The 16,633-nt window shown below is 34.7% G+C and overlaps 1 protein-coding gene across 1 annotated transcript in view; it reads right to left on the reverse strand.

The window, feature by feature from the left end:
- Window positions 1-3,976: 3,976 nt before the first annotated feature.
- Window positions 3,977-16,633, reverse strand: part of BCKDHB (branched chain keto acid dehydrogenase E1 subunit beta) — a gene marked incomplete at both ends in the record, with an annotated part of 105,423 nt that continues 92,766 nt past the window's right edge. Inside the window, one exon of the mRNA XM_079550595.1 lies at window positions 3,977-4,117. Within this exon, the coding sequence (XP_079406721.1) occupies window positions 3,977-4,117 (141 nt within the window). The remainder of the gene's footprint in view (window positions 4,118-16,633) is intronic.

Genomic DNA, 16,633 nt, shown 5'->3' on the forward strand with positions numbered 1-16,633 from the left:
ATAATTAACGAGGATTTGAACTTCCTGAATAACAGCCAAGATAAATACTAATAAGTTGAGTTCAGAGAAAACAGTCTGCTATGTGAATTCCAAAATCATTTTTAGTAAGTGCCAACAGTTTTGAAGACTTCTGTATTTTCCTGCTTTTCCTCTCAGCTCTGCAGAAGAAGATAACAAAATAAATTATTTATCTTAAGGCAGAAAGTAATATCCACAATTTAAACACCTACCATTCTTCAAGGTAATCTTCCTTTTTAAACTTATAATGCTCTCTGCCATATATTAAAAAAAAAATCCTTTATTAGGTGTACATTTGGATTAAATCCACTTCTAACCATTGGTGAAAAGGAAGGTAAAGGTAAGTGAATGGAGATGCTTTGCATCAAGGTGCCTAATTATGCAATGTGATGTAAATACCATCAGAACATCAAGGTGTCTAAACTCCAACAGTGCACTTACTTAATGTTTTAAAAGTTTCATGACATTCTTAATGCTGCCCAAGAAGAGAGCAAAAATTAGAAATGCTATAATTAAGTGCTGATGTCTAGTGAGAAGACAATACTAATTCCTGCCATTTATGCAATAAAGTATCTTCCATCCCACTCTAGTATGTGAATGTTAAGCAGGGAATCATGTGTGTTGTTTTTTGTTAGAGCTCTACTAGATATCCTATTAATCTGTTATTACACTGAAGAGAGGTGCTGTAAAAAACTGCAGTCAATACCTTTACTGTAGTAGATTACACAGATTCTCAGGAAGGCCTGAATGCAAGATTAAGATACGTAGGTACTATCTAGCAAAAAGCCAGCTTAACTCATAGCACTAGTAGACCCATGTTATCTTTTATTTGGATTGATAAATAAGACATGATTTACAGGCCATTTCCATGTGTTTTGTTTGTGGTTTTTTTTTTTTTGGTCATCCAGCATTATTTGGTCATCCAAACATAATCAGTCAGAAATGCTGTGATCTATTCAAGCCTGTGGAGGATGTTTATCCTATGGATTACAGACAGTGTAGTACGAGAGGCAGGCTGTCTAGCCTACAACATTTGGGATTCTGTGTTGAAAAAGAACTGGTTATTAGTCTCAAGTTAATTATGTATGTATGTATTGTCCAGTCTCTTCATTTTATTCAACAAATGGGGATAAGAGTGATATTTTTTCTGTGCTCCAACATTTACGAGGTACTGCCTAATAACGGGTAATAATAATTATCTGCAGAGAACAGGTACTAAACTATCTATCTCACAGGTCTCTTGCTGTTTCCCAGCATAAGTTAGTGGCTAAGGAAGGACAAGTATTGCTGCCACTTGCAAGCCTCTCCCAGCTGTAGCACTGGTTCTCAGCGAAAGACATTTGGTGCTGACAACACCTCAAACACGTGCTCGAAAAGCAAAATAAATGCAAAACACCTTCCTTCATTCATAGCATCTTTAAACCTTTAATAACCATGCTTAAACTTTGTAATACAACAAAACAACAATGAAAAAACCTCCATAATGAAGTTAACAGTGTGATAACTTGATCATTTTAGAGGCTAAATTTGTAATGGAAACATTATCACCTTACATAAGCACACAAACTCTTAGGAAGGTCATCTGTTAACGGCTATAGAATCCATTTAAAAATAAACCAGAACACACAAACATGGTAGATAAAGCTGCAAAGGTAAAAGAAAACCACTTGGCAATTTTCTACAGCTCCCCTCAATATATTTGTGTTCAAGAGTGTGTTTTATACACTTTGTTGTCTGCTTTCCTCTGTTTCTTCTTCTCTTTCTTCTCTTCTTTTTTGCTTTCCCAAATGAGTGGCAGACACCAGTACCCAGAAACAGTACAACCATCTTAATCTCACCGCCTCTTCTCTCTTTATCTTTTTTCCCAGCTACAAAGAGTTGTCTGGAACCTAGATGTCTACCTCGAAGCTATTTGTCTTATACCTAACCTAGCTATAAATCTTAATAACTAAGAGACTGCTGAAAGATACAGATTTTGCTCTTGCCTCTGTCACTGGCAGCTATACAGTATGCACTCTCAAACTCTATCTTTGAGCAAGAAAACAATATGTAATGTATGCAATGTCAACCTCAAGATAAGCAACTATCTGCAAGTGAGGCACTGTCAACACAGGTTAAATACATTAAACTCAGATAAAAGGCAAGAATAAGTGTTCTGAAAAAGACAGCATACTCTACAAAAGGGTTTACAACATTCTACTAAGAAATGCTATAGGATGTCAATAATGGGTGATTTTGGAGACACGTTGTACGGGGAACTATATTATTTTTTGGAGATGCTGCCTATGTAGTAGATTTCCCATTTTGCATACAGAAATTCAATTTTCAGCTACCGTGGGAAACAAAGATGGTGAAATGCAAAAAGTCATCCTGGAAGAAAGTAAATATGCAAACGAGATTAACATTAAGGTACTGACAATTTTCTCCCCTGGCCCTAAATCTAATTCACAGCTAAACTTTTGAGTAAAACTGACACAAGAGGGCGCTCCTAATATAGGGCCTACCTGAGACCCACGGCACTCAGCATCAACAGCAACAAATTCCTTTACCTATTAGAGGATCTCTTTGTTGTAAAAGAAAACCGGCCAGTTAAGGTGTCATCTGCATGCTTTTTTTCTTATTGAGGCTCAATCTCAAAAGCTATTGATTTACTTCACTAAAGAAAGATCAGAACACAACGGACGATTGAACTTTGATTATTAAATACCAAGAGTTCTACAGTAAGAACACCCAATAATTTCTGAAGTTGTGGTTGGCCACTGCACAGCCAACTACTGCTGGTACTGTATTAAAATGAAATCAAAGACAAAGACTATCACTTCTCTATTAAAATACTTCATAGGCCAGGGTGCCTGAAGGCTCTGCAAATAGAAATCTCTCTGTGATCACATTAATCACAGAAGGACAGAATCACAGAATTGTAGGGGTTGGAAGGGACCTCCTGAGATCATCGAGTCCAACCCCCCTGCCAAAGCAGGTTCCCTACAGCAGGTCGCACAGGTAGGCATCCAGGCAGGTCTTGAACATCTCCAGAGAAGGAGACTCCACCACCTCCCTGGGCAGCCTGTTCCAGTGCTCCGTCACCTCACTGTAAAGAAGTTCTTGCGCATGTTTGTGCGGAACTTCCTATGCTGCAGTTTCCAGCCGTTTCCCCTTGTCCTGTCTCCACTCACCACTGAAAACAGTCTGGCCTCGCCATTCTGCCCCCCACACCTTAGATATTTATAGACCTGGATCAGGTCCCCTCTCAGTCTTCTCTTCTCAAGGCTGAACAGACCCAGTTCACTCAGCCTTTCTTCATAGGGGAGATGCTCCAGGCCCTTCACCATCTTTGTGGCCCTCCGCTGGACTCTTTCCAAGAGATCCTTGTCTTTTTTGTACTGGGGAGCCCAGAACTGGACACAGTACTCCAGAGGAGGCCTTACCAGGGCAGAGTTATATAGAAGAATGGTTTTTTTAGAACAAATATTTTAGAACAAAGTATAAGCCTTATGGCCATATTTGGATAGAATAGTAGAACACTACAAATGCTTCCTACACTTTCACTTCCTACACTTTGTCATGCAGTGCCTGTGTCATGTTCAGTGCAAAGGACTTGTACAGGATTACAAGTCCACCCCAAATAGTGAAAAATGTAATTTAACAATATGATTTTCTTGTGAAATAATAGTCTTTAAATATAGGTGAAAATATATCTGATCTTACTTGACAGGATACAATAAATTTAATTTTCTGATTAAGGAAAGCAATTAATTTCAAACACTGACTTCAGTGGCACTACTAAAAAATATTCAGACACTTTTCAGACTAAAGGCCCAAAGCCATTACAAGCAATTCCTGTGAAAGAAAAAATAAATGAAGGAGTGATATTTTATCCTCAAACCTTGCTATCACCCCGTTAAAACAGTTTACAAGCAAACTACCATTGCAGAACAGTATTTCTCACCTGTGTTACTGCTCAGTAGTTAATCATTTTTCGAAGGGCATCATAGCATTTCCATTTGTCTGGGATGTAGAAAGGCTCAAAGATATGAGGGAAAGGAGTGTCATAGCCACAGACTCTTGAAATAGGAGCCTCTAAATTCAAAAAGCATTCCTCCTATTAACAGAAACAGAATAAAAGTTAGTGAGGCCATTATTTGCAGGAGTCTTGCAACACAAATTGAGGTCAAATGAACTTTGCCAGATGGACAGTCCTGGAAACTGAAACCTTCTATTTATATCACAGCATAAGTAGCCCAGACCAGAACATTGCTTCCTTTTGCCCAAAGGTCCATATTAAAATAACTACTTCTATTAATGTTATTTTCATTTGCTACATGTGTGCTGCATTATGTTATACTCAGGTTATACATAGTACATCTGCTATACATCCAGACAAATACTGCCAAAAAACAAATATTTTAGGAACAAAATAGTAAGAGTTTCTTTCCTGCACCACTTTTAAACATATAGAAAATCTATGTAATCTAACAGTACATATTATTTCTTTGACAACGAACTTCACATTTAAATTTCTTTGTACCTTTCTACAATTAAGACTCTGCCTGAGAAGTGCTAAGCACTCGTGGAAATTATGAATTTGAACTGGAATGCATTTCCACATCTCCAACCCCATGAGTAAAACCCATGTTTTAAACAAATAAACACAACTTTTATTCTATTCAGAGATCAGATTTGGCAATAACAGAGTTTCTTTACTCAACCGACCAGGGCACAAAATACTGCACTGCAATAATCCGAAAATAACCTGTGGGAATACATATAAACTGTTACAGTATTTAATAACTGAATATATAATAGGGTTTGAATATTGCTAGTCTCAAGTACAAGAGCAAAGGCATGTAGAAACAAGAGAATGTAGTTAGTCACATCAAACTAATGTTGATGTTAGTTATTATCTCATTTTTCACTATGCCTTAGCATATCAATTTGCTTTCCAGAGCACACAAATGAAGAAACTAAAGACATCCCTATTTCCAATGAATGTTGCCTTGCAATTCATGGTGGCCAAACTCTACTGTACAGTGCTTTATATACATCATGATATATGGCAGCACAGAAAGTATTTGTAAGACACCACGAATATAACAGTTTTTCTCCAGCTACTACTTCTGTGCATTTGAACTGGCATATTTCTTCGAAGGAAATAAAACATTCAGGTGGCTCTGAGAATTAGTTACACTTGTCATATGCTAAGTATCTGGCAAAAAAAGAAATCAGAACTCTTCAATGCGTGCAAACAAGATGATGTGCTTAATCAGTGGCATTACAATCAGAAAAATATATACAGCCAGCAAGTCCTATATGCTAATTCAAAAAATTTATAGTCTTTAGGCAAATTCCTAAACCACCTCCCCTCTTAAGATTGACAAACAAGTGACTGGCCCATCAAATAGCCTAACTTAAATTGATTTTTGTTCACAGCTGCTGCTAAAAGCCAGACTGTATGAGAAACAACTGTTCACCTGATCAAGAACAGGATGCTGCAACATCTGCTGCATAGATTTTTGTGCCAAAATCAAATTTGCACCTTTGCACCTGTGCAACCATATTGTAGAGAAACATAACTGAGAATATTAAATATATCTCACCCAGCTTTGTTTAAGGACAAAGTAGAAGACATCAACTGTACAAGCCTAAAAGCACAAGTATAGTGTAGCATTTAAAAGAGTGATGGAAGAGCACAATTACAAATTTAGTGGATTTACTCCATACCATTTGCACATCTAACAGTTAGTACTGCTCAAAGTGTTCTTGTACTACAGAGGAATGCAAACTGAAAGCCTTCAGTAAATCTCTGCTTATTTAAGAGAGACTACTTTAAAATCTCATGTCATCCAGGGAAAGGAGTTAGGAAAAATCTTAAAAAATTAAATGGTTTTGAAGCAAGATAGGTACGGGTTTTCTGATTCAGTACAAACTTTAAAGTTCAATTTTGAAAATAGCTATGAAAAAAATCACACTTGTTATATTAGTATATATTAGATTCCAAAATTCAAATGAAGCAAAAAATAACTTTCTGTTAGAGAAAAATGGTCAGAAGGAAACAGAATGGTTATTAGTGTAAAACATCCAAATTGTCCTAATTTTAAAGAGATCAGACAGAAGGAAATCATTGCTTCTGAACTGCAGAAGTAAAATTCTGGCCTCAGTTAATTGATACGACTTTTGCCAATTACCTTCATTTCCCTGAATTTCACTCAATGCCTCTGGTAACATACATGGTTATATTCCATAAAATCTTTTTAGTTAGAAACATTCTTTCCTTTTGACCTTCAATGCTTAACATGAATTTAGGAAGAGTTCAAAACTACTCAGGAGTACAGTTCCAACTTCTGAAATTCAGATCAGTCAAATGTATCACACATGACACCACAGAAAAATCTTGTGCCTTGATTTTTAGAATAAATGTTGAAAACAAGGATTTGCAGATGTTGCAGGATTCTACTTAAAACATAGTCTCTGTTACTAGGTACAGACCCACTATTTCTTTAAAGTATTGTATTCTAGCTCATGTGAAAAACTTCACCCAAGTTAATTTTAGCTTCACGCTATCATTCAATAAGGTCCTGAAGTGTGTGCTTTACTCTCATCAGAGAAACAGGCTCTCAGGTTTGACTCTAGTGTTGCTAAATCAGTGCAAAACCATTGAAAACATGTAGAACTTGGAACGGCGGGTATTTATAGAGATATGGAATGGTACAAAAGCGATGAAAAAACAAACTCATTTGGGACATTATTGAAAGAAAGTATTACTCATCTTTCTGCATCTTATAGAGAAATGAAGCAATCTGGAATAGTTCAGAAAAAGAACTTGTAGGCATCTGGCCAGTAAGAAAACACTTAAGAGTTCACTGCTCCAGTTCTTTCTTCTGTAAAAGGGAATCTGCATCATCCTTTACATAAAGCAAACAAAGTTCCATATGCAAACACTCCTATAAGTAACAGTAAATGACGCTATTTAATGTGTAACTAAGTAAGACCGATGATTTGGAAATAATAATAATAATTATATATCTACTTCAGTCTTTTCATTTCCATATGTTTTGGATCTAGTTCATTTTTCCCTGATCATTGACACTGCTTAGGAAACCTTTTTTATTCTTCTCTGTAGACTATTCCTGAAGCTGAGAAAAGTTCTGTTAAAAAATCAGTTATTTCTGCAACATTTTATGTTCCTCTCCCATGCTACTCTTATTTAGCAACACTGCGGATACCCAAAAGAGATGGAGAGCTTAAACAATATCACATGACTACAGAGCTGCTATCTGACAACAGTGAACTCTTTTTTCACGGAATTTAGATGCTGTGACAAATCAAAAGTCAACTTTAGAGACTAACATGATCGGATGCAGTTTCAGTATTCTCTTGGAGTTTAGCTGCTGTGATAGAAATAAGATTACAAATAAAGTTAAGGCCCATTTCGTAAGACAAACGGTAGGAAAACTTCACGAAGGACTGCTTTTCTGCAGAAAGTAATTGCAGAACTTACACCCAAGAACTCAGTGACTGCTTGCAAAGGTTTAATCCAGTTGTGAAATTTCTGTCAACTAGAATTCTGAATTTTGCATCATATCTACAGACTGTACTATAAGAAATACATACATATATAGATGATAAGATGGCAAAATTCAGAATATATACATTCAAAGAACGCTTCAGAGAAAACACTTATTACCTTAGAGATTCACTTTCTTTTCTGTTATTTTTATTTCAGATATGCCATTGTCCTGAACTTAAGTGTGGGTTCAAACAGTTAAGAAAACTTATTCTGTATCATGTTGTAGAGGAATGTTACATTTACATTAGCTATTATTCCCCCTTGCAAATTTTCAACTGTATATTATCTACTACTGTAAGAATGAAATGAATCCTATTCTAGATAAATAATAAGCTCATTTTAATATATATTTATATGTAACAAAATGTAGAGATTTTCAAAAGAAGTAGTCAATAAAATATCTGTTCTTTATGGAGGAAATAAATCCTCCATAGAGGAGGATTTATGGATACAAACTCCAAGTACGGATGAAGCCTTCCTTTGGTTTCTGATTCTAAAAATTCCCTCATTTGCACAGTTTACTTTCAAGAAGGGAAACGTCAAGCAGTGCCAGTTGTTATATGTCTCCATTGTAGCACCAGTAATCGACAGCTGCAAGCACTGAACGCTGCAAATTTTAAACAGAATTTGCTTTGACAAAATATATGTTACATCCTTTTGAACAGCCACTTCCATGAGCTGCGTAAGTGCGGTACATCCAAGGGATATTTTGAAGCTATGTTTTTGTTTCAATTTTTGGAGGACGTTTTTTTTTTCCACTCGTTTAGCCTGACTCGACTTAAAATAATGCTTTTAAGTTATATATAACTTAATAACTCTTCCCGATAGCTTTAATAGTGATAGTTTTTTTTTTCCTCAAAGAGCACTGAGGTTATCCTTTTTATATTTAATTCCACCACAGAGCTTTCTGCTTTTTACGAGAGCACGTCGCAATGATTCTTTTATAACACAGTACAGCTTGCAATGCTTGTTTTTATTTGTTACCAGCTCTTTGAGTTTACATAATTAATATCTTGAAAAACACAGATAAACAGTTCCCTGCTAAAATTATTTATTTTTGGATTTCCAAATAGAAAACATCTTAATTGGAAAACAGATTGGCAATTAGAAATAAAGAAGTCCTTGAGGGAGGGGGATTTGTTTTGTATAATTTATTGGCCTGTTACCATAAAAAAGCAATAAAGCAATTAATGGCAAATACTGCCTTTAGAGGACCGAATCACATAAAACAATATTTATAGATGAAGCCCAATTTTTACTACACAAAAGATAAAGCATTATAATATGAAATGCTTAATTCCAATTAATTCCAATCCCTTATAGCCATCATCATCATACTAACATAAGAATTTACTCCAGCTATTTTTAACGAGAGTGGATCTAATTACAGTGAATATTTACTTATTTCAGAATGTTTAGAATCCAGACATACACCGTAATGAAGCATTTTAACAATCTTGCTTAATCATACTTATCTCAAACTTGGAAAAAAAGGAAATAAAAAAATAGAAAGGAAGCTTTGTAAAAGACTTATTTATATTAAGAACTTTACCGGAAAAGAAAGGGACAGAGCATGTCCATTTTAAATATTGTCTCCATCAAATTATAGGTATGTAATACATCAAATTATATGTATGTAATACATACAATCCAAAAGCAAGAGAAGGGAAGGGGACACAAGAGAGAGGGAAGTGGTTACTGGTAACATATATTTATTTTATATACATAACACACAAACATAAAGTAAATGTATTTCTACGTTTCCCAATAAATGCTGAAGGAATTTGAACAAAAAGTAAAATGAGGTTAATACACGTGGTAGTGACCCAGACATATTAAATGTGAGAATAAAAACATCTGCAGGTAGTAAATACAGTATTTGCAAAACTGCTCCCCTCAGACAGGATGCAAACTGCTGGTGCTACAGACATAACTGCAATACCATAAAATGATATTAGGTCTCTTATAGCAACTATTGGGTTGCGACATGCCAACAGCTATCTTGCAAGTCAATGCTGGGTTCTATAAGTTAAAAAAAAAGAAAAAAAGATTGAAATATTAAACGAATATTTTCTGGAAAGTCACTGTCTAGAGATTCCAATACATTAATTTTCTGTTATCCTTGATACACTGCAGATACATGTTTCCATGCTTTGTTTCTGGCATACTATTAGCTGATGAAACTAATGACACTGAAAGGATGTTTTTTATTCTTTATGTCCCTGAAAAATGTTTCTGTTGCATATTTTTCCAGACCATTTGCAATTTCTTTATATTAAAAAATAACCAATTTACTCTGCTAAGCTCATTACTTCCATTTCACAGAAAAGAATGTGCATAATTAGCCAAGTAAAACAAATAAGGAGAATGTCGTATTCGTTGTCACTTGTACCTTTGGGAACTGTAAATATCCAGAAAGAGGAATTGATCAGAGATACAGGACATACTCCTTATTACGGGCTGAATTTCATCTTTTGAAATAAATCCATGTGCATTTATTTTTGTGGAGTCACACCTTTTGTAGCTCATGTACTGAAATCACAGAATCACTGAGCTCCTTACAGTAAGAAAACAACGCTGCTCATGAAATATTAACTGTGAGTTTTTCAAGTTCTGCAATTTCATCAAGAAAATGTAAACTAATTTCTCCAGCTTCAATAGTTTATGGATGATGGGAGTCACCAATGACACATTTCTTTACCTTTGTTCATTTCCATCACATAGCCCTGTTACACATGGAGGACTTTCATATGGACTCAAGAATATTTCATTTCTTGTTTATCATACCACTTTTTTGACTTTCATTAGCTGCAACATCAGTTATAGAAGAGACGTCTGAAGCAGGTACATTCTCTTGCACACACAATGGTTTGAAGACTGCCTCCAAACTCCAAATTACAGCTGGTTTCACAACTGCACAGCAATAATCCTAACAAACTGTATCAGTCTTGCACTGGGTTGTTAAAGTTCTATTGGTCAAATTTACAACACAGTCACTCCAGGAAATGTTCGTGACAACAGCAGTAACTGGAAGCTGTCGTAACCAAAGACTCAGTCAGTGAATTAGTAGTCCTGGTAGTACAAAACAAAAATCACCATCATAATTCTAAGGTATTTAAAAAACAAAACAACAAAAAATCTGTTTGTATCAATTTATCCTTCCCATAAGTGGAGAGAAAAACTAAAAAGTAATTTTAACTCCTCTCCATCCTATCATGCTTTATCCAAAAAGATTTTCCTTTAAAAATTTTACACAATTTATATCTACTGTGATAGACTCCAAGGCCAGAATTTAAATACATTCAACTCAGAATGACAAATTGACAGAACTGAAGTTTTTCATTGAAAATTCATAACTTTATTGCTAAACAATTTTATTTTTATTTATGAGATGCAGCAACAGACGCGACTCTACGAAATACACAGCACACAACAGAAAAGCTCAGGAGGATGTAACAGTACTTGAAGATTGCTAGAATATGCTCTTGTCTCAAATGAACCCTACTAATGCCTTTTGGCAAGTAGGGGTTTCTATATTTAACTGTACTCCACCAAATGATCACTTCCTGCCTTTTCTCTACAAGTTCTAGAAATACAATTTTTTCCTATTTCTATATTTTTTCATCCTATCTGAAACAATCTACAGTCCTTCCTACAAATTACAGATGCTATTTATACTGCAGAGTAACAAACAACCTTATAGCATGGTTACCACAAATTGTATTTTCTATAATAATTTTCAAGTTTACTATTCAGAGTCTTAAAACTAGTAGTAAATGTGAATATTTTGCAGTGGGACCACATACTTTCTAAGCTTGTCTTTTAGTCCCACAGTTATAACGGTTTTCTAGGCTCAAGGGTATCAGAAGATAATTGCTTTATTTAATTAGTTGACATTACCAACTCATCTGTTCAGTCAATGATCCTGCAAACTGTCATACTGTTAATAATGGAGAAAAATCCAAGTGAAATCAATGGAGTTAAATTATCTACATTAAATTATTTGCACATAAAAATGTTTGCAGATCACAAGTTGTTTCTCTTCATCAACAAGCAACACACTTAACATTTAATATTTTTAAGTAAGGATCATCTGACTTCTAATTGTAACAAATACCTTTTAATCACAAAGCTTGTAATACTTATCAATATAATCCCATTCTGTACTTCTGAATCACTGTCTATCACCTACCATTGTAATCACTTATTTAAATATTTTGAAAAATCTCTTAGCTCAGTGTGCCAGAAGTGACTGAAAGGATTTACTACTTTGAGTTTTAACAGCTAGTGAGTGGTTTTTACAGCTGTTTTACAGCTGTTTAGACAGCACAGACTTACTTGCAAAAAACAGCCTTGTCAATCTACACATTCAGCCCAGCAAAACAGTAAAACAGAAGTACTTCACTCAACGCATTAATTAAATTCTAAGGAAATGTAATTTTATCTGCTGGTATTAAATAATTTAAGACATTTTATATCAAAGCATTTTCATTTTTGTGACAGCATAATTTTAAGCATTGCTGTCATTCTGACTGCCCATCATTGAACACTTCTGTATTGCAAACCAGTGGAGAGGCAAGTAAAGGAAATGATCTCTTCCACTCATGAAGAAGTGGGTTCTAGTGTTTTCCTACAGCATTTTCTAACATACCATCTCTGTAAAATGAGAGAAGGGGGGAGTATTAGATTACTCGAAACAGCTGTATAAGAAATTTTATAGCATATTCCTTAAAACAAACTGCCATTTTACTGGTGTATTTAATTTAATTTATAGGAACCTGCTTGACGACTCAAACCCACAGACAGAAGTATTCTTGTGCAAAGTTTAAACTCATATATTAAATATCCTCCCATATAATGGCTGTAACTGACTGGTACATATATAGAGAAAAACCTCTCAATAGTGAGGTGATTTTTACTTTATATACATATATTTTATTCTATAGAAAAAAAAAGAAAAGGAGAAAAAAATTGTCTGGAGAGAAATGCAACAAGGTTTTACAAAAAGTAAGGATTGCCATAGAAAAGTACTGAGAAACAATGAATGAATCCTACTGAAGATTTAAAAATCATACAACAATGATGTGAACTTTACTTTTACATTAAATCAACTATAAAACACTACATTTCCCTCCACTATTGAACTTTCTGCTGCAGAGAAAACTATAAATGTTTAGGCAACCTAACCTCTCTCTCCTACCAACATTATCTACTGCACAAAGAATGAAGACATAGAGCAAAAAGTGAACTATCTATAATGTTGTCTCAGTTAATATCAAGCACCCGGCAGACTTTTCTTCTTTTCAGCTCCACAAAGCATCACTTCAACTAGAGCTGCCATGAAAGGAAAGTAAAAATAAGCTACCGGTGATATTGCAAAAAGCAAATTGCAACACAGTGAAAGCTCAGGTTTTCTTTTCCCCAAAATGACTGCTAAATGGTAAAAATCAAAACAGTTCCCTCATCTAAGTAATTCAGAAAGTTATTTTTCAATTTCTAAAGTAAGTACAAATTTTGCTGAAATGAATTTATCAACACAAACTGCATGCTAGAGGAACAGGATAACAGAAGGAAGTATAAATCAGAACTGTGATATGAATGAGGATTGTTTTAATGTTCAGAAGGTCTGATTCAGCAAAGGTAATCAGCAAAACAGCAGTCAATCTCTCTCCTCTGAAACAAAATCCACAGTTGTTACATTAAAGCAGGACCACTTAAGAATCAAGGGTCTGTCTCTATGTAACTGATTTCTTCAATATATAACATATTTTTGGAAAAACACTGGGCTTAAACCCAGTAATTTGTAATTACACAGTAGCTGAACCTCCAGCCATTTTCAGTCATAGAGGCTGGGATATATGACATATAATAAGAAGCAACATTAGAGAAACCAAAAAGCAGAATTCTGTGGAAATCAGAGCTTTTCTTTAGGTTCATTTCTTTTGCTGGTGGCCAAACCCGCCATTGCCCTAATCAGAATTCCTGACCCATCACATCATCTCTGATGGCAGAAGTCAGGGATGAAGTACGCTGATATTGATGTTTTCTTCCAGCTGTGCAACCACAAAACCAAAACACATTTTTAAACAGTGACCAACCATTCAGGGAAATTCCTGCTTCTACCACCCTACGTGTCTTAATTCTACTCAATAAATCAGGCCACTGTGGCATGTCTACCTGAACAGCTTTTCTTTTAGGAGTTTCCGAGAAAGCACGAGGTTCCAAGACTTGATGAGGTCACAGAATGGAAGTCAAATCTCTGCCAACACAGACGGCCATGGCTTCTATCATAAACAGATTGTATTATACTGTACTTACCAGATTTTAAAGCCTGCTCTTTCTTTCTAACAGGAAATTTTACAATTCTTCTTCAAATTTTAAACCCAAATTCATTTAGTTGCCCAGTGTTAGTAAAACACTGTCTTTCTGATGGTTATCTAGCCTTTATTTTGAGCTGGGCACTGCAAAGGAGCTCACAAAGCAAGCTCTCCACATTGCCCATCTACCCTCACAGCTCCTCACTCAGACAGTCTGGTTCCAATACTTTTTCTTAAAATTAGACAACCGTGATTCTTACACTGCTCCACAGAAGATCCTACCAATATCTTCTGCAACTAAATAAATACTATTTCTACTGTAAAACTCTCTGGAAAAGCACTTGTCCTTTTATCCAGCTGCCTGGAGTTGGTGGTACGTAACTGAGCAGAGTATAACTGATCCAAGTTCAATCACCTCTTCCTCTTTCGCCCAACTAATAAGCTACATGATTATGTAAAAAATAATAATAATAACTAAATTTTAAAAGTTCATCGTATACCCTGCAGTTCTTTTACCATCAAGATTTTATTATACCAGGATCCTTTAGGTTGATTTTGGCACAATACAGACTTTCTATTTAAGACCTCACAAACTCAGTAACAAATTTAGTTTAAGAAAACATTAGTCTGACAAAAAATTGTATCAGAATACAATAACTGAATAAAACCAGTATTTTATCCCTCTGCAAAGCCATGAAGATGGGAAACCAGTGCAGAAAAAAAAACAAAAAAACAAAACAAACAAACAAAAAAAAACAATAAAAAAAAACCGGTATGCACAAAAATTGTTCTCCTTGCATTTGGTTACTGTATTAATTCTCGGTTTTGTTTCTGTTTGCTTGTTTTTTTTCACATGTCAGCTGTTAGAAATACAGCCCACCAGTTCTGCTAACAACTGTTAGGAAGAATCCTTCAGATACTGCAGATACAAGTTTATATTACTGAAGATCCAGCTTTAAGAGCTTAACATTGTCCTTTGTGTCTTGATCAAGTCAGGAAATGTGTTTCAAATGTCTTCTTTAGTGGTTAGGTTAAAAAAAAAAAAAAAAAAAAAAAAAAAAAACAGGCAAATAAAACTCACATGTAACACATTATTTTCATGGTTTGTATCCCATAGGAATTCAGGGATATTCCAGAAATTATGGGTTTCATTGGTTGCATAGTTTCCTATCCATAGTAAAAAAATTAATATTATCTTGAATGCGCTACAAAAATAAGAGGTTTAAGCAGCTTTCTCTGAACAGCAGATAATTTCTCAAGATGTTTCTACTTATTTTACTGGTCACCACAAATTATAGAGAAAGAAAAGCTTAACTTTTAGTGGTTAATAAACAACTTCAGTCTAGAAGACCCTCTGACCAAGCAAAGCAATGGCTGAGGTTTACTGTAGTGTGGTGAACAAAGCATCCCGAAACTTAAGCTGCTGCTTTGCAGTTTTCTTATGTTATTTCTTAGTATAATAGTTTCCAATAACCAATTATCTTTTAAAAGATTTCATCCTTATTCGCTGTAACTTTTCTAAAGGACTACTGTTTGCTGTCTTAAAACAGATGTTTTCAAGACTTCTTTATTCCTGTTTTGTTTCCCCTCAAAAAATGGGAATATGAAAAATATATCAGAATTTCCCAGCTCTAATCAACTAGTGTTCAGTCTTTTCACTCTGGGCTGTTGCATGTCATGTTAAGTTTGTCAGCATCTTTGGAAACAAACAGTGATTAAGGCTGAGTAATTTTCCTTTATTATAACATTTTGCTTTGTAATGGGTCACTTCAGATAGTGTGAGTGTTTCTAATTATGTAAATTGCAGAACATTACTAAAGTCATAGCTAATAAATCTGAATAACAGTGTAAGAAAAATATAGGCTATTTAGAATGTAAAAGAAATACTTTGGGGAAAAAACATTTATTTTGCTTTAAAACTTTCAAGTTTCTTGACTATGTGCTGGAATTTAAGTTAGTGTAATATTCAGTTTTAAAGGTGATTGATTGCAAGTGATCAAATGCATCACAGAGAAAACATGGCATTTGTGAGGTGATTTGACAAATTCTGAAGATGTTCCTATAAATTCATGTCAGCAGGTTTAAGAGTAACTCGCTTCTCAGATGAAGTGGCTGATGGAAATTATCATTTCCTCACAATAGAATCCAATTAGAATTTCTTAACCTTCTCTAAGTAATGAAATTGAATGAATTGATAAGGCAAATGTTTAACAATATACTGTACCACCATTATAAAACTGCGCTCTTGTAGGTAATATTATATGTATTATTCAAAATCAGATGGTTACTAGCTCAAAAAAACATGAAAATGGGAGAAGTTCAGCTCTCCCTCCTCAGTGCTAAATCAGAGAACTTCTATCATTCTTTATAACTTTTGGAAAGATAAAAACATCCACATTTTAGTCACTTAATCCTGTCATCCTTATTAATACGAGAAAGCCTTTTCTCAGCATTCTAAATACAGACAGTGATTAAATACGTAGAATTAGAGGATTTTGCCTCAAAGGAAATTAGGTTTCTCAATTTTAGTTTAATCAAACAGAATTCCTCTAAAGTAAAGTTGTTAAAACGGACTTTGAAATGCAATGTTGATAAAGTAATCTTATAATAAAATTGGATTGCTTATTCTGTATCAGTTACTAAGCTATTTGCTCATCTGAAGCATTCCCAAAACATGTTCAAGATAAATTGCTTCTCTGAATCATACTGAATAAATAAGGACATTTTGCTTCCT

Source organism: Tetrao urogallus (genome assembly GCF_951394365.1).
Source record: "Tetrao urogallus genome assembly, chromosome: 2".
NCBI classification, from domain to species: Eukaryota; Metazoa; Chordata; class Aves; order Galliformes; family Phasianidae; genus Tetrao; species Tetrao urogallus.